Source organism: Schistocerca piceifrons, chromosome X, assembly GCF_021461385.2.
Source record: "Schistocerca piceifrons isolate TAMUIC-IGC-003096 chromosome X, iqSchPice1.1, whole genome shotgun sequence".
Taxonomy (NCBI): domain Eukaryota; kingdom Metazoa; phylum Arthropoda; class Insecta; order Orthoptera; family Acrididae; genus Schistocerca; species Schistocerca piceifrons.
Genome location: NC_060149.1, coordinates 803,650,534 through 803,674,848, shown reverse-complemented (window position 1 = coordinate 803,674,848; position 24,315 = coordinate 803,650,534). Strand labels below are relative to the sequence as shown.

At 40.3% G+C, this 24,315-nt stretch overlaps 1 protein-coding gene across 2 annotated transcripts in view; it reads left to right on the top strand.

Annotated features, from left to right (window-relative positions):
• LOC124722059 (dymeclin) overlaps positions 1–24,315 on the top strand; it is a 163,913-nt gene that overhangs the window by 86,437 nt on the left and 53,161 nt on the right. For both annotated transcript variants that reach the window (XM_047247255.1, XM_047247254.1), the window contains exons 8-9: positions 21,920–22,101; positions 23,719–23,844. In XM_047247255.1, the coding sequence (XP_047103211.1) occupies positions 21,920–22,101; positions 23,719–23,844 (308 nt within the window). The remainder of the gene's footprint in view (positions 1–21,919; positions 22,102–23,718; positions 23,845–24,315) is intronic.

The window sequence follows — 24,315 nt, the reverse complement described above, 5'->3', positions numbered from 1 at the left end:
TAATGCATGGGTGGGATCAGTGTGTCTTGGACAAATGCACTCTACGAGACAGCGGTCACCAGGTCTACGGTGTACGCCTCAACAACCATCACTTGTGTGCAGGCAGAATCTTCTTTCATTGCTGAAGGCCATGGTGCACCATTCCATCCTCCAAGTGATCCTGTGATAGCACCAGTCAAGCCGTGCACATTGATACTGTGGCATTAGTGGAATTTAGGCTAGAGGTGTGCTTGCCCGTAGTCCCACTGCAAATAACTGATTTGCAACAATTCATGTTGACACATATGGGCTCACAAGCCCTCTTATCTGTGCTGTGGCAGCTGTATGATCTGCCACTACTGCCCTTACAATACAACGATCCTGTTGGGCATGTGTGCTGTGTGGACATCCAGGACCTTGTCTATGGGTGTGAGACTGTTCACGTGGTCCTGATACCAGCACTGTCGCACAATTCACGCAGCATGTCCAACTTATGTGGCAATTCTCCAGAAGGACCATCCCGCCAGCTCGGAAACCCTTAATTTGACCCCATTTCAAACTCGCTCAGTTGGCTGTAGGAAGCACGAGTGTGCCTCCATTGCATGGTTGCCTGCTTACTTCACATGTTTGCACCATACAGAGCCTTCTGGCTTCAGCATTCTCTATTAAAGGGTAGACATGGATGGCACCCTGGTAGCTATGCCACTACCCTATCTGTTGGCAGATGACATTGAAACCATTGTCAGTACAACCTCCCCCCCCCCCCTCCCCCCGTCATTTTACAACTACTTTGAAGTAAAAACTTATGGAAGTAATCCTGAGAAAGTGAAAGTTTTGAAATGTCAGGAACAACAAGTGCGACCCAAGCACACACACCTTAACTTCAACGAAGGCGATATATTGTTTACTCAACAATGTTGTACATTACATATAGCATTCAAAATGGCAACCACCGCAGTCAGCTCAGGCATAATAGTTTCACAGAAAACGTTGACTCTCTCTTCCAAGTACACCAGGCACCCGAAAAACTTCTTCAGACACTGCAGGTATCCTGGTGAGAAATGTTTCTTTGTCAAGAACTGGTATCACTTACATGAGCATAAAAGAGAAATCAAGAGGTGGCAGATCCCATAAAATGAAGACTTACCTGCTGAGACCATTCCCAGTGGCAAAACTGGGTTCTATGCAAACTACTTTCAATATGTGTCTTTCTAAGACTAGACAAGTGACAGAGTGCATTAGGAATAGTGAACAGTTAATGGAGATTGCTGTAACAGAGTGTTAAAATTGATAAGCATGACAATGCTGCCATTATACTCAAATGTGTATGTGGGTGATACATCACCATATTTGACTAGGAGGGTGAAGGACCAGAGACTACATTCATTTAGAAACTAACACACTCAACCAATTACCACACTGTAAGTGCAGTGTATTCCATCAGAGATAAATTTTATGGCATTTTTTGTGCTCAGGGAAGTGCACAAATTCAAACTGTTTGAGTACTTTAGAGAATACTAGTTACATTTTTGCTTTTAAATAGAGTTTCTAGATTTTTTTAAACAGTTTTATTGATTGCACAGTATATGTCACTTGCCACATCTATACTAATAATAAAACTTTAGAACGGTTGTGTCTGTCTGGACACGCCAATCTCCAAAACTACTTGACTAATTTTCATGGGGTTTTCACGGGTACTTGAGCTCAGCTTGGGGCAACATGAAGGCTTTATTTGATGAAAATTGGATTACAAAAATTAATTTAAAGTTGTAGGAGGCTATTCAGCTTAGTAGTTTGAATGTTTACCTTAGTGTTGGTGTAGTATACCAAAGAACCAATAGATTGCGCTATTAGTTTTTTTACGTCAGTGACAAAAGTATTTTCAGACATTTATGTCAGTGGCAAAATTGAGTGCTGCAACGTTATCATTATGAATACAAAGTACCATTGAATTTACTTGGCTGAGATAAACAGATGTGTACTTTGTGTATTAAAATCTTAATGGAATTGCTTTGATTCTTTTGATAGATTTCATTTATATTTGAATTCTTGGTTGACAAAAATGAATTTATTGACAAAGTGATCCTATAAGGGTTCAGTTTTTACCAATTGAGGAATGGAGCCATAAAAAGTGGCAGTATGCAAAAGCCCTTCTTTAACTTTTGTTGCAAAGCATGGGCATGTAGCTAATATTCAATAAATCTGATCACACAGTATTATGTTTTTGCTTTGTTATGATCAGCAATTCCACTTAGCAACTACACTCTTATCCTCTGCAACTTTTAACCATAGTTTCCTGTGTAAGTCATGGTGGTGATGTCTCTTGTCATGCGTATTTCACAGTGACCTGTTCTCATTACAAGACTTACAAGCATCTCCAAGTCGACAGAAGTGTGAAACACACGCAGGCACTTGCTTGCACCAACTACGTCCGACCAATTCAGACTCGCTAGGATCCATCCATCAGCCATCTCTATGTGGCCAACTTGGTTGTGTGCAGTGGACGCATGCCAATGTCTTGGGATTAGTCGGCTGCCTGTGCTCGTATACGACTGTCCAAACAGTTGCACAAATATGGTTCCAGTGGATGTTCACATGAAATGTAGACTTCACTTAGGCTTATATTTACTGATCCCTCAGTTCTAAAACCACTATCAGATGTCTGTTGAAATTTGTGAAGTTTTATGGCTCCCTCAAACATTGTTTTCTGGTTAAACCCAATCACGATCACCTTCACTGTCATAAAGGGGTCCATACAGCAAGCTGAGTTGGATATTTTTGGACGATTTGCGTCTACCTATTTTTGTCTCGGCAGACTTTCTCCCTCAACACAACAGCCCATGTGACCCCTTCCCTTTCAGGGGCTTTATTTGTTTGGTTCAGCAACTTCTTTCTTGGATGTCCAACATGATGTTCATCATGACATGTTCCTTTCCAAGTACTAAAGGGAAATCAGTTAGGCTGTCTCCATTTCATATGTCCAAACCACTTCAGTTTTGCTTATTCAGCTTTTCCTTCATGGTTACTTCTACTTGCAGGTCTTTCTTTATGTACCAGGTTCTGATCTTGTCTCTCCCAGTCTTTTGTAAAGCAGACCTAAGGAATTTCATTTTAACAAACTTGTAGTTGACTTTCATGTCTCTATGTTAGGACTCAGCTCTACAGACTATAGGACATGATGGAAACAAGGAAAGTTTTGAACAAGGGTTGCTTATCTCTCACAAGAATGTCATTGTTCACAACAAGTCTTCATACTAGATCGAAGAATTTAGATCATTTGGTTACCATGTTCAGAACCTCTAGATAGGCTCTCCCATCACTTGCCTTTCACATTCTCCATCCAAAAATAGCTTTTGTGGAGTGGGTACTCCAGTAATTCACATTGACAGTGTCTTGTTTTTGCACACAGTTAACTTGAATTCTTTGAACTTTGTGTACCTCAGATTCTACTTCTTCTATACATCCATGTTGATTTCATCCCAAATTCAGGCATCATATGCAATTGTAATAACATTAGGTCTTTCCTTTCCCCTTCTTTGATGTCCTTTATTATATTATACATGAGTGTGCCAAAGAGTAATGGAACTGCCCTATTGCACACCTACCTTTGTTCGTAACCACATAAATTTTGCATCTCCTATTTGTACACTGATCCCACAGTTGCCATACAGCATCCTAATTTTTGTAGTTGCAGAGTTGAGGACAATCTGTATTTCCAAGTAGCCCCATATGTTATACCTTAATACAATGTCATAAGCATTCTGATAATCTGGGAACATTATTATTGGGTCTTTTCTTTTTGTCCAAAATTTTTCCATTGTTTGTTGAAGTGCAAAAATATGGTAAATTGTTCCTCAGTTAGTCTTAAATTCATGCCTTGTTCTTTAACTTTAGGTTGTAAGATAAATTTCAACCTCTTTTCCAAGATCTTTAGGCAATGTGGTAGAAAGGTGATCTGTCTCTAAGTGGCACAGCAAAAACCAAACACACTACAGAGTTCCAAATAGTGGTGCAACAATGTTGTCATGCTTAATTTGACCAATATAGAACTTAATAGTGCCATAAGCTGCTGTTGTAGTATTATAAACAAAAACTAAATACTGCTTGTGTTGTATAAGGTCTTACAAACATTCTGGTGGTTTAAGATAGTACCATGTTCTTTCTGACATTAAAATGCCTTCCACGCGACTCCCGGAGTCAATGAGAAAGTGTCAGTTTGTTTCCCATTACAAACAAAATTATTTTTAAGTTGAAATTTTACGTGCCCATTTGACAGAGCGCTCCCAAATTAATCTAGTCAGATATTTGTTTTATCGATATGTATTAACATGGACAGTAAGACATGTAGAATAAACAGCAATTCAGCAGTGACTCGGTAGCACTGCATGCATGGCGGTAGCTGTCAGTGTGGAACAGGGTGGTGCTGTCGCTGCTACAGTACTTTGTATTATTAGTGTTACTGTCCCTTTAATACATATTGATAAAACAAGTATTGCCCTAGACTACTCTGGGCTGCTCTATTGAATGGGCATGTAAAATTCCACTTTAAAAATCATCTTGTTCACAACGGTAAACAAACAGACACTTTGCCGGCCGGTGTGGCCGAGTGGTTGTAGGCGCTTCAGTCTGGAACCGCGCGACCGCTACGGTCGCAGGTTCGAATCCTGCCTCGGGCATGGATGTGTGTGGTGTCGTTAGGTTAGTTAGGTTTAAGTAGTTCTAAGTTCTAGGGGACTGATGACCTCAGATGTTGAGTCCCATAGTGCTCAGAGCCATTTGAACCATTTGAGCCAAACAGACACTTTCTGTCAGTACTGGGTGTTAGTGTTTTATCCATCTTCAGCCATGGTTACTGTGTGTAGAAATAACCATCAGCCAGATGCATAAAAGAAATTTAATTTTTAATCAGTTTCTGGCACTTTTTGCTCTTCCTCAGAAAGTTATTTAAGAAAAAAAACCTTGCGCCTGAACACACCATGAAGGCTCAACGGTACCGATTGGCCACTGTGTCGTCATCAGATCATCAGCCCACGGGCGTCACTGAATGCAGATATGGAGGGGCATGTGGTCAGCACACCAGTCTTCCGGCCGTATGTCAGCTTATGAGACCAGAGCCAATACTTCTCAATCGAGTAGCTCCTCAGTTTTGCCTCACCAGGGCTGAGTGCACCCTGCTTGCCAACAGTGCTCAGCAGACTGGATGGTCAGCTATCCAAGTGCTAGCCCAGCCTAGCAGCGCTTAACTTCGATGATCTGACGGAAACCGGTTTTACCACTGCAGCAAGGCCGTTGGCTCAGAAAGTTATAACTATCACATTATTTGTGAGTGTCAACAATAGGATGCATGCAACCTACTGCTGTGGTCATGTGGTTCATAGTGAGTGTATGAAAATGATACTAGAACCACGTGACCACAGCAATGTGTTGCATTCATCTTATTGTCGATACTTGAAAATAATGTAATAGTTAAAACATTCTGAAGAAGGGCAATAAGTGCCTGAAACCGGTTAAGAAATTAGATTTCTTTTATGCATCTGGTTGCTGATTATTTCTATAAATACTGAGTGTTGCATGAAAAACTTGATGAGCACTATATGTTTGGGCTGACTCCAGCTTCACGTTGTAAATAAAATAAAATAACTGCTGAAACATCAGAAAAAATGTGCCTGATGACTCTTAGGTGGGAGAGAAAGAGAGAGAGATCGTGTATGTGTATGTGTGTGTGTGTGTGTGTGTGTGTGTGTGTGTGTGTAAGTAATATATTGTTATAAAAATATAAGATCGGTGCAGAAGTTTGTAGCCTATTTCCATAAGCTTAATAAACACAACAGATACACATGAGAGACATCAGTCATCAATAACATGTTCCCCTTTACCATTTACAACAGTCTGCCAACACTGGGGTAACTTTTCAATTCTGTGGCTGTAAAAATTGTGGTTTTGAGGTGAAAAAGTCTCAAGTTATGTTTGGAGCACATTTTCATCCAGAAAGCAATTTCCTTTGAGATTGTTCTATAGAAAAGAGAAAGAGCAAAAATCTGTGGGTGTAAGATCAGGTGAATAAGGTGTGTGCAGAATGACTTTCCAGCCCAACCCCTGTATAGAGTTTTTTGTCAATTATGCAGAATGGGGGTGGGTGTTATCGTGGTGTAGCATCACTTCATGCAGTCTTCTTGGTCATTGTTCTTCAGGGTGTATATGCCCCGGATCAAGCTGGAAGTCCAGAAAAGAAAATTAGGAATTTTTTCATCCAGGAAAAATCTAGGAAATACATTGGTAATTTTTGGGATTCCGGGAATTTTTAGTTATTTTAGTTTTCAATTAAATTCCTGTACTTTTGACTGGTGTGAACATATACTCTAACAGAGAATTTCGCTTTAGCCTGCTACTGCAAAATAATACTGCAACAGTAAAACGTAAACATGAGAATAACACCAAACTAAAGTTTTAGTCGCAAATAAAATGCACTATTTACACCACCAAAACACAGTGCGCACACAAATGTCTGCCAACAGCAAAATGTGACAAAGACTATGCAATACTTCATAACAAAAAACTTCTTTCAACGAGTATGACATCTAAACTGTTTACATTTGTCATAGGTCCTTGGAAAATATTGTAAATGGTGGTTTGAGAAGCATTACTTTCAAAGTAAATTTCCTTTTACACAAGATGAATTATGTAATGTGTGAGAATGTGCAATGAATTTCTTAAATCGTGGTGTGTTTGACTGTTTCAAAACATAACACTTTGATGGCCAGCCACTTAGAAAAATTTCAGGCGCAAACCATCAGCCATTTATACCACACCCCATTCGGCTCATAACTCTTTTGTGAATATGTGCTTGGCTACCATGGGGCCCCAGCCTTTTGCATTACTTCCTTTCCATGCTGCAAGCTAATACTTCCACAATCCCTTCCCCCTCTGCCTCTTCATCGGTTGATTTTCTTGGTACAGACTTTGCTTGGACCTGGTTTATGACAGGGGCTCAGGTTTCCCCTTCCAGCATTTTCTGCAACTTTTCATTGAACACAAGGTCCCCCATTGTTGGATTTGACCTGCCAACAATTTTCATAATTCTCTAGAAGTGTGGATCGTGCAGGGAAGGATGTCCAATGCAGTGTATGCTCCACCTTTGTGCCTTTTCATCTTCGCTTCCTTTCCTTTATTAAGGCAATATAACCTAAACCCAGCTCAGTAGCCATCCTGGTGTGGGGGAGCTCATAAAGTACCTGCAAGGTGGTAGCCCCGCTGCCCATGCAGGGTTGGTGCTTGAACTGAAAACTCTCCATATATGCCAAGGAGTATGTACCTGTTGTGACTGGGGCACGGGGACTGAGCAGTGGATTACCGTCTAGGTAGCCGTTGCTGAGGCTGGGTGGTGCTCACGGGGAGAGCCCCCGTTCAGAGTGGGTGGCACCATGGTGGATGAGGCGCAAAAGAAGCAGATGAAATTATCTCCCACTAGTGACCATATGACACTAGCAGTCTCTATGAAAAGACAGTCCTTTTTTAATGCAGAGAGATAAGACCCTAAAAGATTCACTTCCCTGCCTATCCCGTGGGAGGAACGTAGGGCTAAGCGGCAAGCGGAGCAATACTTCCTGCAGTACTTGATTTTGCACAAGGACTGGAGGTGATACTGTCTTGGCCACAAAGCTCTTATTCTTTTTGGAGAACTTAGAAGACAAGTTTGGGGAAGTGACAGCCATCTCAAAAATGAAAAATGGGTCAGTTTTGATCAAAACAGCATCCCCTGCCTAGTCACAGGCGCTGCTCGCTTGTAACAAACTGAGTGACATACCAGTGAATGTCCCTCCCCATAGTAGTCTAAATAAGGTCCAAGGCATCATTTTCGACAGAAACCTGCCCTTACAATCTGACGATGAGCTACATGCCAACTTGGATCGACAAGGAGTACTCTTTGTCTATCGTGTATGTAGGGGACCAGAGGACAATAGGGTCGCTACTGGTGCTTTCATCTTGGCCCTTGAGGGTGATTCATTGCCTGAAAAGGTCAAGATGATGGTATACCATTGCGACCTCAAACCATATGTTCCCCTCCCTATACAGTGCTTCAAGGGTCTAAAATTCAGGCACATGTCTTCGTGTTGGAACACTAAGCCCATCTGTAGACATTGTGGGCAGGTGCTACATTCCAATGCTCCTCATGCCTCTCCCCCCCATCTGTATCAGCTGTGGAAAGCACCATTCCCCCTGCTCACCAGATTGCACTGTTTTCCAGAAAGAGAAGAAAATATGAGATTACAAAACTCTGGATAAAATGACTTACCAAGAGACCAGGAAGTAGTACAAGTGGTTGCACCCAGAATGTAGAACAATATCATATTCTACAGCTATGATGACATCATCTACTTTGGCAATTGTACTCCTACCTGTTACATCTCCGACAGTGGGCCGTCCTGGCCCCCTGATGGGTGGGGATCTCCCCTCTTGCTGCTTCCCTGCACCTACTTTGGGCTCGATGACTTCACACTCTCCAGGAAATTGGTCCCCAGCTCCCAACCAAAGACAAATCACTTTCCTACAGCTTCTCTCACCAGGAAGGGGTCCCTCAGGACACTTTCTTCCAAAGTTTCCACTGGACTACAACCAGACACTAGCCAGTGCTGAAGGAGCCACTGCCTGCTGGTCACAAGGCTTCACGATCATAATCTTCATGTGAAACTTATTCAGAGAAGCCCTTGAAATAATCAAAATTCCTTAATAAGGAGAGGAAAGAGGAAAAAAGTCCTCCAAGGAGGAGGACATTGCGGTGCTTGTATGCTAAAGACTGTCATTTCTACTGTTGCACCTCTAGTGTGGGTTTCACTGAATGTCGACAACAAGATACCTTATAAAAGGCGCAGGCATGAGTCCTCATCCATGGCTTTCAGTTTTCAGCTGCCAAAATTCACATTGTGCACTTCTGTTGACATCGTATCGTTCACCCCCAACCGTAACTGTATGTCGATGACCAGCTTTTCAGTATGATGGAGACTTATCACTTTTTAGGACTGGTCTTCGATTCTTGGTTGATGCGTATTCTCCATCTTCTCTATCTTCACCAGCTTAAGCGAAAATGCTGGCTGAACCTTTACACACTTCACTACCTAAGTAACACCAGCTGGGGTGCAGATCTTACTACCCTTCTGCAACTTCACAAAGCCCTGATACAACCCCATCTTGATTATTGGAGTCTGTCATATGGTTCTGCATTGCCCTCAGCATTGTAGATACTGGATCCAATACACCACTGCAGAGTTCAGCTTGCAATGGGAGCCTTTTGAACTGGCACTATGAACAGTTTACTCGTGGAAGCTGGAGTCCCTTCTTTGTGGATCAGATGCCAACAACAGCCTGTTGATTATGCAACCCATGTTTGCAGTTTCCCGGAGCATCTGAACTACCATCTCCTCTTTCCAAACACAGAAATCCATCTCCCTCAATGGCAGCCCAGATCAGGGATTACGATTGCAATCCATGTCTGGTCCCTCCTCTCTGAACTCCAGTTGTTTTCCCTTCCACCTCTCCTCTGGGACCACTCACAAAGACCTCTGTGATGCATCCCTTGGCCACAGCTTTGTCTTGACCTATCGCAAGGTCCAAAGACTCGATCCCTCCCGAGGCCCTTCACCACAAATTTTTGTCCATCCTTGGCACATTCTGGGGCTCAGAGGTAGTCTATACTGATGGCTCAATGGTTGCTGGTCACGTTGGCTTCGTTTATCCTCATGTGGGACATACTGAACTGTGTTCCTTGCCGGATGGCTGTAGTATTTTCACTGCAGTGTTGGTAGCTCTCTCTCATGCTTTTGAGAATATCCATTCCTGCACCAGTGATTCCTTTGTCATCTGAAGAGCTGTTTTCAAGCTCTCTACCAGTTTTTGGACTCGCATTGTGGAGGACGACGGTTCAAACCTGCATCCGGCCATCCTGATTTGGGTTTTCTGTGATTTTCCTAAATTGCTTAAGGCAAATGCCAGGATGGTTCTTTCGAAAGGGCACAGCCAGTTTCCTTCCCTATCCTTCCTCAATGTAAGTTTCTACTCCATCTCTAATGCCCACACTGTCAACAGGATGTTAAACAGTAATCTCCTCCTAATCTTTGACCATTGCTATCCAAGATTCCCTGTATGCCCTCAAACAATGTGACCTTCATCTGGACCCCAGACCACTTTGGGATCCTGGGGAATGAACTTGCTGACAGCCTGGCCAAACTGGCTACCAGTTAACTGACTCTTGAGATCAGTGTTATGGAAACAGGCCTCCGATCATTATTATGCCATCAAGTTTTATGAATCTGAAATACAGAATGGCTGACTTTGATGTCACCAAACAGACTATGGGTGGTAAGGGAGACTACTAATCTGTGGAGGTCCTCCATGCAGGCCTCTCATAAGGAATCTACCACCCTTTGCCATATGAATGTGGGCAGGTCTTTAAATGGCGAGTTGCTGCTTTGTTTGGGGTCAACCATGCCTTTGTTTTCATTATGTTAGCATAAAGACACCATTTCTCATCACCAGTAACCATACAGGATAAGAATGGTCAGTGTTGTTCACAAGCCAATTAATAACAGACAAACCGGCCACTCGCTGAGTTCTGTGATTTTGGCTTAGAGCATGCGGTACCCATAACCTGACTTTTTAACCTTCCCCATTGCATGCAAATGTCGCATGATGGTAGAATGATCACATTTCATCACATTGCCAGATCTCGAGTATGTTGATGTGGATCATCATGGTTTAATGTGTTTAAATGATCTTCATCAAACCCCGAAAGCTTTCCTATCATGGAGAGTCACTAATGTCAAAACGATCCTCCTTAAAATGAGAAAACCATTTTCTTGCCATGCTCTGTCCATTGGCATTATCCCCAGTGCCACACCTCTACTGAACTCAAACAGAAGAGTATGTCATAAATGTTCCAATTTCTCCAATTGGCACTCCATTTCCTAGCACCCACAGCTCCACTCACTATCTCCAGATCCAGATGGCAATATGCAAACTCAAATAGCAGTGAACTAAAAGAGAGAGAGAGAGAGACAATTGATACATAAACCCCTACCAATATGTGAAACAGAAACACTACAAACTTATGCACCATATAGCTTTAAAATCTTTCAAAAATCCTTAGTGTTTATGTCAGAAATACAAGCCTTCAAATTCTCACAGTAGTTTTAAGATTTCAATTACAAAAACATGAATTTCATTCATCATCATCATCATCATCATCAAGAGAAGCACACCAACACACAAGCAGACGTCATGTACAATACAACGTAAATAGTTACACTTGAAAATGGGAATAAATTCTTGAAATATGTTGTTCTATGTGTGAAAAAATGTAATTGGTGCTGTGTTCTATTATTTAACCCTGCTCCTTTCCCATCGAAAGTTATTAAAAGGTACTATAATTTTAAATTTAGGTTCTGTTTTCTCATCTGCAGTTACATTTGTGCCAGGATTATATAGATTCAAAAGTACACTGGTGTGCAAAATTTAAGGATGAAAGTAACTTTCACTAGTGTATCACTGCCAAGTAACATAGCTTGAAAAAACTTGGATCATTCATAGAAATAACTGACACAGTATAGTACGAAAGATAACTGAAAAAAACATGCAGTGAAATGGACACAAATGACACTTTCATTCAGAGATGACAATAACACTGAAGTGACCACAATTCATGATATTTACAGAAAAAAAGCAGCAGATAGTCGTATGTTTTCAGAAGTTGTAAGTTTATTTACATGACCAGTTTCAGCATTTCGATTAATGCCATCTTCAGGCCCCTATACCCTCCATGTATAGAGAATTAGATACATTGATGCATGCATAATCGGAGCCATCGGTACCTGGATTCCATCAATTTTTTTGTGGAGTGTGTACCTCGAATACTTGACTTGACTTGACTTGACTTGACTTGACTTGACTTGTCCAGTTTTCAAAGTACACAATCCACAAAAAATTCACAGAATCCAGGTATTGATGGCTCTTGTTGTGCGTACATTGATATCTCCTATTCTCTATAAGGGAAGTGCATAGGGGCCTGAAGATGGCATTAATGAGGTGCCAAAACTGGTTGTGTAAATAAAATAACATCATCTGAAAATGTACAGCTGTTTGGTTATATTTCATTGTTAAATTTCTGACTAGCCACTGTCCCTTATCCATGATCAATCAGCAGAGATGTAATCTGTGGTGGTCCCCTGGAAATGACAAAAGATGGGACATGGTTCTTAATAGGGTGTGTGATCACCACAGATGGCAATGTATGCTATGCAATGTGCTCCCATGCTGGTCACAAGATTGGTAAGAAGTTCTTGTGGTTGGGTGTCCCTTTCCTCCACTAGCATGGATGACAACTGCTAGATGATTGTTGGTGCGTGTTAATATACTGCAGTACGTCTTCACAATGCACCCCACATTGGATTTAAGTTGAAGGAATGGACAGGCCAGTCCATATACCAAATATATTGTTCTGAGAATGTCGTCACGTGCACTGTTCGATGCAGTCACACATTGTCTTCCATAAAAAGTCAGGGCAGAATGCACCACTTAAGACACACACGAGGAAGGAGTACAGTGTCACAATAATGTTTAGCAGTGAGTGTACTGTGATCAAAGATTTGGAGATCATTACGTCCATGCAGCTTTATGCCTCCCCACACTATAACACACAGACTGCCAAAACAGTACTGGCCAACAGTGATCGTGGGTGCATTACATCTTCTCACCGACAGCCAGCATTGTCGAACATGATTGTTTTGGTGGTCCAGGTGTTATGGTGTGGGGAGGCATAATGTTGCATGGGCATATTGATCTCCAAATCTTTGAACACAGTACACTCACCAGTCAGTGTTATTGTGACACTGTATCTTTCCCCACGTATGTCTTTTCAGGGGTGCGTTTGGCACTGACTTCTTTTTATGGATGACAATTCGCAATTGCATCAAGCTGCACAAGTGGGGAGGAGCTCTTGGAAATAGAGGGTATTTGGCGAATGACCTGGCCTGCCCTTTCCCAGACTTAAATCCCATCGAGCATATCTAGGATGTAATGGGGAGACGTGCTGCAAGATGGTAACGTGCACCAATGACCATCCAGCAGTTATCAATCATGCTGGTGGAGGAATGGGACACCCTACCACAAGAACTACTTACCAATGTTGTGGCCAGCACAGATTCATCTGGCAGAATATACGTTGCCGTCCATGGTGATTACATACCATATGTCCCACTTTTTGTAACATGCAGGGGAACATTATACATCATGTTGACTTCAGTGTAGTTGTTGTCTTTGAATGAAAGCATCATTTCTGATCATCTTGTTGTGTGTTTGTTTCAGTTACTGTCTGTGTTATACTTTAGCAGTTCGTTCTGTGTATGTTCCAACTTTCTTTGAACTGTATTCCTTTCATACTTAAGTTTTGTTCACCAGTGTATTTCTCCTATGGGTGCCAACTTATCACTTACTCTTTGTGCTCTTCGAGCAGGCTCGTCATCAGAGGGGAACCTGTTTCTGGATCTCATAGACTCTTTGTTGCTTCACCATATGAATTATACACACCAGCCAGTAACACCAACTCATGTAGGCTTCAAGTGTTATTTGATGTAAATCTTTTCAGCTGTCACCATAAACATGTTGACCCTCTGTATTAGTCATTCTGACAACAATACTCTGAATACGATCATTCATAAGAGCTTGAAAAGAGGATTTTATAGCACTTTGAATATCTCATACCATATTAGACAAGGAGTCAGGTTTATACCACTTTCACTTGGTGCTCTTCTAGTTTGTGGAATAGGTTCTAAGGTCCACATGATATTTTCATCATTTGACTAAGCCACTTGCATGTTGCCATGTATCATTCTCCGAAGTGTCTTCTGACTCAGATGCAGGATGAATTCTGTCATTAATTGTGTGATTTTCATCTTCAGACATATTCTCCTCACAGTCAGATGCATTTACTAATACTTCCAACTGTTTCTCAGGGGAAAAAATCATTTAGTTGTGATAGCCACACAAAAATTACTGTTTGATGCAGTTCAAGCTACGTGAACTGAGTCTGCACAAACAGTTGGCGAAACATTACCGGTAGTGATAATGCTTTGATAATTTGAACATAATAAGCGACTTTCATTGTAGTGTACCTAAAGAAATTTCAACAATGAACAAGCAAAGACTTGTATTGTTATAAAACACCATTATGAATGTATCTCATGCACATAGGAATACTGATATTTGTACATGTTGAGATTTTTTTTAAACGCACAGATCATGTACACTAAGTTGTAACAAATTATGCTATAACAAGGAGGAGAGCCTTAAGATATGTAGAATGTAAAGAAAAACGAAGTCATTGAGTTTAGAGTGTTAGTGCTTAAATACAAAAATGCAATGGAAGAAATATCTCCTTTGGGTCATATTGACTCAAAGAGAACAGAAAGGTTAAATCATTATTAAAACACATGATTTGCAGCTTTCAAAAAAATAATGATGCACTATTGTGTGTTCAGATAGTTTTGAATACCTGCATGAAGTTTCTGTTGTAGTTTCATGTGGGTCTCATTTTGAAACGTTTTTCTGGGATTTACAACAAATAAGCAGTCAAACAAACCCTCTACCATGACATTTACACATAAAACGATCACAACCTCAATTCCTACAAAAACAGATCATATTGTAACTTGCCAACTAAGGAATCTCACTGTTGTGTATGTTAGGTATGTTTCATGACATTATTCCAATTCGTGAATCTACATTTAAATACACACCCTACAATGTATGATGCATAGCAGAGGGCACCCTGTGCCACTACTAGTCCTTTCCTTTCCTGTTCCACTTGCAAATAGAGCGAGGGAAAAATGACTGTCTGTATGTGTCCATATGAGCCCTTATCTCAATTATTATTATGCAAAATGTGTGTTGATACCAGTAGAATCATTCTGCAGTCAGCCTCAAATACCAGTTCTCTAAACTTTCTCAATAGTGCTCCTCAAAAAGAATGTTGCCTTTCCTCCAGTGATTCCCATTTGAGTTGCCGAAGCATCCACGTAATACTTGCATGTTGTTCTCACCTACTGTTAACAAATCTAACAGCTCGCCTCTGAATTGCTTTAATGCTTTCCTTCAATTTGACTTGGTGCAGATCCCAAACTCTCAAACAGTACTCAACAATGGGTCATAGCAGTGTCCTATACGCGGTTTCCTTTAGAGATGAAACACACTTCTCTAAAATTCTCCCAATAAACTGAAGTCAAACATTCACCTTCCCTACTACAACCCTTCATATTGTTTGCAACATTGTGCCTAGATATTTAATCGGTGTGACTGTGTCCAGAAGCACATGACTAATGCTGTGCTCGAACATTATGGGATTGTTTTACCTACTCATCTGCGTTAACTTCTATTTTTCTACATTTAGAGGTAGCTGCCGTTCATCACACCAACTAGAAATTTTGTATAAGTCATATTGTATCATCCTACACTCACTCATTGACAACCATACACCATAGCATCATCAGCAAACAGCTGCAGACAGCTGCTTACCCTGTCTACCAGATCATTTATGTATATAGAAAATAACAGCAGTCCTATCACACTTCCCTGGGCGCACTTCTGATGATACCCTTGTCTCTGATGAACACTCGCTGTCTAAGACAACATTCTGGGCCCTGTGATGTGAGAAGTCTTTGAACTACTCATGTACCTGGGAACCTATTCTGTATGCTTGTACCTTTGTACCTTTGTTAACTGTCGGCAGTGTGGCACCTTATCAAACGTGACATGGAAATCTACGAATATGGAATCTGTATGCTGCCTTTCCTGCAGACCATGGATTATTTCATGTGAGAAAACGACAAGCTGCATTTCACTCAAATGGTGCTTTCAGAAACTGTTCTGATTTGTAGACGGAAGCTCTTCCCTCTCAAGGAAATTCATTATACTCGCACTGAGAGTATGTTCAAGGATACTGCAGCAGATTGATGTTAATGATGTTGGTCAGTAATTTTGCGGGTCTGTTCTTTTACCCTTCTTATTTATGGGAGTCACCTGCGGCTCATTCCAGTCGCTTGGGGCTGTGCACAGGGCAAGAGATTTGTGATAAGTGCAAGCTAAGTAAGGGGCCAATACTGTAGAGTACTCTTTGTAAACCCTAACTGGGATTCCTCCGGATCTGACATATTACTTACTTACTCGTGTAGTTGTTTATCTGTACCAGGGATGCTTATCATTGTGTCCTCCAAATGGGAGTCTGTGCAGTTGTCCGTTGAAAGATTGCTGAATTGCTAAAATTGATTTTCAGTCCTTGAAAGTCTCCAGAAGTCAAAATGCTGATCGTCTTGATGTTGTAGATTTGTGGACATCCATTATTTTTTGACATTATGTTGAATATTAAATTACACTTATGATCTGTATTGTGTAATAGACCATATTCTGTTTAGTATAAATTACACATCACATTAATTTAGATGAAAACAAATGTTTATGGTAAATCTAACTTCTTAAAGCAAAAATAACAGCGGAAGTAGGCAACACTTTAAATGAACGGTGGTGACATTTTATCCACAACCTGACAGCGTGGTCAATGTCACAGCACCAATTGAGGATTAATGAGTTAGGTTACCTGCAAACAACTGACATTTCAAGGTTTCCTGAGGGCGTGTTTAGTTGCTTTTTAACTAAATGCCCTGACTGCAACGTTCAACAAGAAAGAGTAGTACACACATCTCTTCTAGGTCAGTATCTGGATACTTTTGATTCAGTAATATTCTAGCCTCCTGCCCTGACTTTGCACGACATAGTGATGATAAATTACATACCTGAGCCTTCCTAATGAATCAGTATTTCTATTAATGAAAACCAGGTCAAATTCCTACAATAGTTCCAGTGGTTAGCCTTCACGTACAGAAAGAAAAACTTGGCGGGAGAGTTTAATTTAATAATATGTATAGATATGTGATACTTGCTTCCATAACAGATGATCAAGTCATTCTCTGTGTAGACAGTGTAAGAAAGTGATAATTTTAATGCTTTACCTAAAGCAATTCTGAAACAAACATAGAAGTGCTGCAAAGTGGGACTGAGTTGGAACAAACATACACAGTCCAGTCACATTAGGGTGACAACCTCCTATGTTCAACATCAACATGCAGCAACTACTTATGAACAGTAGGTGGCAGCACTAGCAGTGGAGTGTATATAAAGCATATCAGGTTGGAGGACTCCAAAAACATCGCAGTCATTGTTGTAATGCATAAACAGAGTTATTCATCAGGTGTCCAAAAGGTCATAGCCATTGATTTTCTGGCCAGGGGTGGAAGCATTTCCATAAAAACTTAGTCTGTAAACTGTTTACGTGTCACTGTGGTTAGAGTATGCCATGCACAGCAAAATGGTGCTATCCAAAACTGCTGCTGAGACATCTGTGGTGCACCATAGGTCATAGATAACAGAGGCAAACAACAGCTGCAGCGATGTATAATGGTGAATAGATGTGCAACTGTTGAGTGGCTTGTGGTGGTCACTGCACTCCCCTTGATTATTGGTAATATTACTAGTGATAACCCGATCATTGGATTTTGTATGGCGCGATTGCACACGGGCGCGACAGATTGCACACAATGACCCGTATCTTGGTGCCTGGAGTTTACAACCTTCACGCTATGTTTATATTAGTAAACTTTTAAGAGTGGGAAATAATCTGCAATACTTCACACAGTAAACTATAGGATTGACTTGATTTGAGGTACACTACTTTAATTAATCTTTCCTTAACCAGGGGTCTAGTTCACACACTCAAACTTTCTTCAGCAAGGACCCTAGTGACTCTTAATACATCACACGTCATATTGGTTACATTTCACATACACTGTTACAATAAATAGTACATGAAAATTTCACATACTAATCTACAAATATCTTTTCACTAATTACTGACGCATCTACTATGCTGTGGTGACCTTTCTTTGTTTTAATCAAAGCAGTTATCTTTAATACTAAATTTTTAATCACCTTAAGGTTTCTGGTCGTTACACTTCTCAATAGTTTTGCACCCACAGCGTAGTGTTCTGAAACTTGCAATTACAGTACCTTTTGTTGTCTTCTGCTCCAAACTGCTGATTGAATTCCACAGTTATAACTTGGTGTAAATATTTAAATAGAAATTTTCAGCCTCAGTAGGACTGACCATGCTTCAGTTGTAATTTTGTTGAAACCATGACTCGTACAAAAGCCATGTATCATGTGGTAGAGGAAACAGGTTAACTATTGATAAAATTCACCGGTAATGCACTTTGATGTTAACACTGATTTAATATAAACTATTCATCGTAGCACAATATTATTACACTTGAAAATGATTACTTTTGTTGGTCTTTGTTATAAGGTGCGGATTCACACTTATGATCACAACACGTTGCTGGTAGCGTCTTATTTGAACAAACGTGGCCAAAATAGTGCACTTAATAAATTTCCTCTTAGTAGTTGTATTGACATACCAAAGCGAGGATTCCAATTACGTGGTCATTTGCAGTTGCACTAGTCATTGCATTATTAATATAGTAACTTTTAGTGCACTTAGTAATAAGTCTTGGCCTGCTTGCGTGCGATACATCCGATGCCTTGCTACCTCATGTCTCGACTGCTCATTTTCTTTCTTCCCACGGCCAGCTAGACTGTTCCGTTTTGGTTACCTGTGTGAATCCCCACCTTGCTGCTCTCGTAAAATTAACTCGTACCTTTGCTTATTTCCTGTTTACTTTCATACATTCTTTTACCATTAGTACATATTAATTATCTTTTTTTATTCATTCAATTATTATCTATATTCCTTGAACACTTTTGAATATTTACTAGGGGGATACTGGTCGTATAGTAAGGCTTGCAGTACTGTTCACCTTTTGGCCGCTAGATGACTCTCCTTGCCTGTCTCTTGTCACTCCTGCCATCTCGCGCCATTCATTTACACTAATACTACTGCTCTCAGCGCTTGTAGCATCACAGCCTGATCATTCAGATGAACCGAGCGGCCACCAATGTGTACCTCAATGACCGTTTAGCACACATTGCTCTATATGGGCCTCTGCAGCAGGTGCCTTGGTTCATGCACCCATGCTGATTGTTGTTCATCAGCGATGCAGGCTGGAATTTGCACACAACTGGATGTCCACTGGGTGACAACAGGTGACCTTTTCAGATGAATCATATTTTATGCTCCTTTGGGCAGATGACTGTTGACAAGTACTGTGTGAAATGTCGGTCGGCAAACAAGGAGGGACTGTTATAGTCTGGGGAATATTTTCCTGGCAGTCTTTGGGTCATCTCATCAGTCTGGAAGGCACAGTGAATCAACACAAGTATACATCTATCCTCAGGGACCAAGTCCACCTCTACATACAGTTAGTTTTTCTTCAGCATGATAGCATCTACCATCAGGACAGTGCAGTGTGTCATACAGCTTGCAGTGTACGTGTATGGTTTGAAGAACACCAGGATGAGTTTACTGTATTCCCCTGTCCACCAAACTCTTCAGATTTTAACCCAATCAAGAATCTGTGGGACCGCCTCATTCAGGCTGATCACAACCGTGGATCCTCAACCAGAAAACTTAGTGCAGCTGGCCACAGCACTGGGGGCAGCATCACCCGACATCACTGTTATTACCTTTCAGAATGTCACTGACTCCCTTCCTGCATGTCTCGCAGCAGTCCGCACTGCAAAAGGTGGTTATTTAGGCTTTCAGCAGGTGGTCACATTAATGTGACTGGACAGTGTAGTATAGGTAAGAACCATCAATACATTCTTTTGCATATAAATAATGCTTAAGCCTTGTGCAGTACCATAATTCAGTATTAGTTCATCCTCAACATTACTTATGACAAGTACATTTTTCATTGCTGAAATAATAGAGATGAGCCTTGTAGAGAAAATGCACAAAGGTGAAAATAGTTGTGGGATACCTCCTAATATTGTGTCGGACCTTCTTTTGCCCAGTGTAGTGTAGCAACTTGACATGACATGGGCTCAACAAGTCTTCAGAAATCTCTTGCAGAAATACTGAAGCTTGATGTCTCTATAGCCATCTGTAATTGCGCAAGTGTTGCCACTGCAGGATTTTGTGTACAAACTGACCTCTCAATTATGTACCATTAGTGTTCAATGTGATTCATATCAGGCAATCACAGTGGCCATATCAATCACCCGAATTGTCCAAAATGCTCTTTGAACCAAATGCGAACAATTGCTGCCTGGTGACATGGCACATTGCCGTCCATAAAAATTCCATCATTGTTTGGGAACACGAAATCAGTGAGTGGCTGCAAATGGTCTCCAAGTAGCCTAACATAACCATTTCCAGTCAGTGATTCCTTAAGTTGGACAAAAGGACCCAGTCCATTTTAAGTAAATGCAGCCAATGTCATAATGGAGCCACAACTAGCTTGTACAGTGCCTTGTGGACACTCTAAGGTCCATGGCTTCATGGGCTCTGTGCTACACTCAAACCCTACCATCAGCTCTTCTTACAAACTGAAATTGGGACTCATCTGACCAGGCCACAGTTTTACAGCCATCTAGGGCCCAAACAATATGGTCACAAGCCCAGGAGAGGTACTGCAAGCGACATACTGTTAGCAAAGGCACTCGTGTCGGTCACCTGCTGCCGTAGGCCGTTAACGCCATATCTTGCCACACTGTAATAACAATATGTTCGTCGTACCTCCCACATTAATTTCCACAGTTATTTCATGCAGTGTTGCTTGTCTGTTAGCACTGAGAATTCTACACCAGCACCTCTGCTCTTGGTTGTTAAGTGAAGGCCTTTGGCCACTGCGTTGTCCACGGTGAGAGGTAATGCCTTAAATATGGTATTCTTGGCACACTCTTGGTACTGTGGACGTCGGTGTACTGAATTCCCCAACAATTTTTGAAATTGCACGTCCCATGCACCTACTTCCTATTACCTTTCCACATTCAAAGCCTGTTAATTCCCGTCGTGCAGCAATAATCACATCGGAAACTTGTTCACGTGAATCGCGTGAGTACAAATGACAGCTCCACCAATGCCCTGCACTTTTATATCATGTGTAAGCAATACTACTGCGATCTGTGTGTGTGCGTATTGCTATCCCAAAACTTTCACTACCTCAGTGTATGTCTATAACATTTGAGCTGAAGGCCTAAAAAGTGAAGAGAATATGCTAAAGGATATAATCTCCCCCTCCATTCCTTTTCACCCCAGAGAGAGAGAGAGAGAGAGAGAGAGAGAGAGAGAGAGAGAGAGAGAGAGTGAGTGAGAGTGAGTTTTACACATGGTCCAGTTTATAGCTGCAGTGAGATTTCCACTGGTGTGCAACTTTTTTTCTCCTAGATGGAGAAATTGTTATTTCAAAAAGGAAAAACCTCTTTTGTTTGTTTTTCTCCATTCTCTGTGGTTTCCAAGTAGTTAATATTTCAGCTCAATTAGTGTTTTATTTATTTTTTGTATTAATAAATACCAGATTGTTTGTTATAATATAAATAAGATTTATATATGCCTAAGAGGTTTGTTTTATGTCTATTAAATATTTTGAATTTGTGGCAAATAAATAATAATAGTAATACCAAAGTTAATGACATGGTTAAATAACATAAAAGTAAGGAACAATATGTTGTCAACTGTGATATTATTATCCTAATATCAAACAAGTGAGCAATACGGCTTCTTTAGTGTACCCTATTAAATATTTACGTTTTTCTGCGACAATTAAAATCCGAGGGAAACAGTATGAAACACTTAATTCATTATTATCACAGACAACGGGATAGAGCAGTTAAATGTGTACATTCTGATTAAACTTTCTTATATGATCAGTGAAAATGTTGAGGTGTTACTCAGCTAATCCGAAAGTCGCATATTATATTTTTACTAATAAAGTTTTTGTTGTTGCAGGCAATGTAGAAATCACACCTACAAGAGCAGCTTCAACTTTCAAGATTGATATGTCCCAGTTGTATAAAACACTGAGCACAGCTGTCAGTAGTGATCAAACAACACTACTTCTTTATCTATTAGTGCATAGGAATCCTCATGTGCGGACGTACATATTAGCATGTTCTGACATTGAACAATTGGTATGGAAATGAATGTACTTTATTATTAGTATTATTTTTTATTATTATAATTGTCATATATGTAATTGCATACTGTACCATTTGGATACCAGTAAGTTGTGTTTATAGTCAAGCTGTAATTTTTAACTTGAATAATATTTGAAGATTTCTGTCTTCATTTGCTTTCCACTAACACTTGTAAAGAGGATTCTGTTGTGTAACTCATAAGTGTCCCTGATCACACTCATGAAACTCATCATTGTATCTTAACAGCTTCATGATTTCAGTTTTTCGCTGTTAATTTTTGAAGGTGTCCTTCAATTTCCTGTTTTTTTAAAAAAAAAGAGTTTCAATAGGAAAACCTCACTGAACCAGTTTTTCATCACTTTGCAAACGAATTCATACCTTAAAAACTCTGTAGTGTACTTTATACCCAAGGGTAAAGTGATCACATTTTTATGTTGTATTGTTGGTGTCTGTTATTTTATAATGCACCTCAGAGTTTGCCTGAAGGTGCAGTCACGAACTCCATTTCATCTTTGAGGCCTCCCTTTCCTACGTTGTGAGCGGCACAGTCTTCACATAGCATTTGTGGAGACATCACTAAAGAGATAATAATTGCATAATAGGACACTGCAGCTAAAAAAAGGTAGTAAACTAGAAGGTCATATAAGAACTATAACAGAAACAGAAAAAATAGGGTAGATAATGCATTCAGGAATATCTAAAACGGACATGGACACAATGGACTGAAAAGAAAGTTCATATTTAGTACACAGATTATCTTGTTGCAAAGATGAAAGTTTGTTAGGGTGTGTTCCAGAATCGATTCATCTCATCCTTAGGAGAACAGTAATAACTGCCTCGGCTGTGCTAGTGAAATGTGTTGTTGCAAATTAGCTTTTCTACACTTTGTAATGGACTATTAAGATTCTGAATGAACAGCAAGAGTATTTTAAAATTATGATGAATATGAATATATATTTCATCAGGACTGTAATTTTCCAAAAGATTCATGTGGGAATGATGCTGCTGCCAAAGCTGAGGACCAGGGAAAGATGATGCTCAGTCCCAGAAAATTATTGGTACAGAATTATCCATTGACAGCCCACTGTAATTTAGAATGTTATTCAGATACCTTTCATAAATTTATTGCTGTTCATCTGAATATCACATGATAAATAGATCCATTATTTGTATTTATATTAACTCAGGGACAGGATTCACTCTGTGGTAGTTCGCTGAGCATCCACAACCATAATGACAATTTTTTGTTCTTAGATGTTTGTTAGACTTTCATATATATGTAACTGTTCATGTAATTTTATATTTTTATGGTGTGCTATTCAATATAACCGAAATGTTAGAAAGAATTTAATTTTACACTTGTCATGTGTGCTTGACGTAGAGCATTTGTGACATTAAAATGTTGTAGGGTACTAGAACTAGGCTTTGTTAAGGCGGTGGTATTTCACTTCATATGTTGGATGATCTTTTTCCATGAAAGTCAGCAGTCAGAGCTAATGCTCACACGGCACATAGTTTTAATCCATCATAAATGGCTTATTTCATTTTGTCCCTTCTGAGTGAATTATTGACATTTTCCTATAATTGTGATTTTTCTTTTATTTTTTTCAGGTTATCCCCATTCTGAAGACTTTATACCATGCCCCCAACAGCAATTCTCATCACATATACATGTCATTAATTATTTTGCTCATTCTGAGTGAAGATGATCTTTTCAACAAGGCAGTTCATGAGATGGTAAGTTAATGTAGTTGCAAACAGTGTTTGAGGTGTACTGTAACAATTTCTAGCACACATTGCCATTATATAGTTTCGATTTGTGAAAGGAAGAAAAAGTTGGGCCACTGCAGACAAAATGACGGAAAAATTAGACTATTTGCCAATAGCAACAGATGAACCAGGCCAGAGCATGATGTCAAACAGAGGAATGGGCCACTGATTTAGGAAATGTGAGATATCAGACACTCACTCTGTGTTCACATGTGCTGTGTGTGCTAAGGATTGTTTACTTGACTGGCTGGCAGATGGTGCTGAAGATCTTCTGGTATATACGGCACAGATTATGGACCTGACTGAACATCCAAATCACAGAAACAGCACCTAGGTATCAAAAAATAAGAGGCACAGAGGCTATAAAACTTAATGCACTTATTAAGGTTCACTATCTATCATTCAGGCTTAATCAACGGGAGATAGCTGAGAATAAAA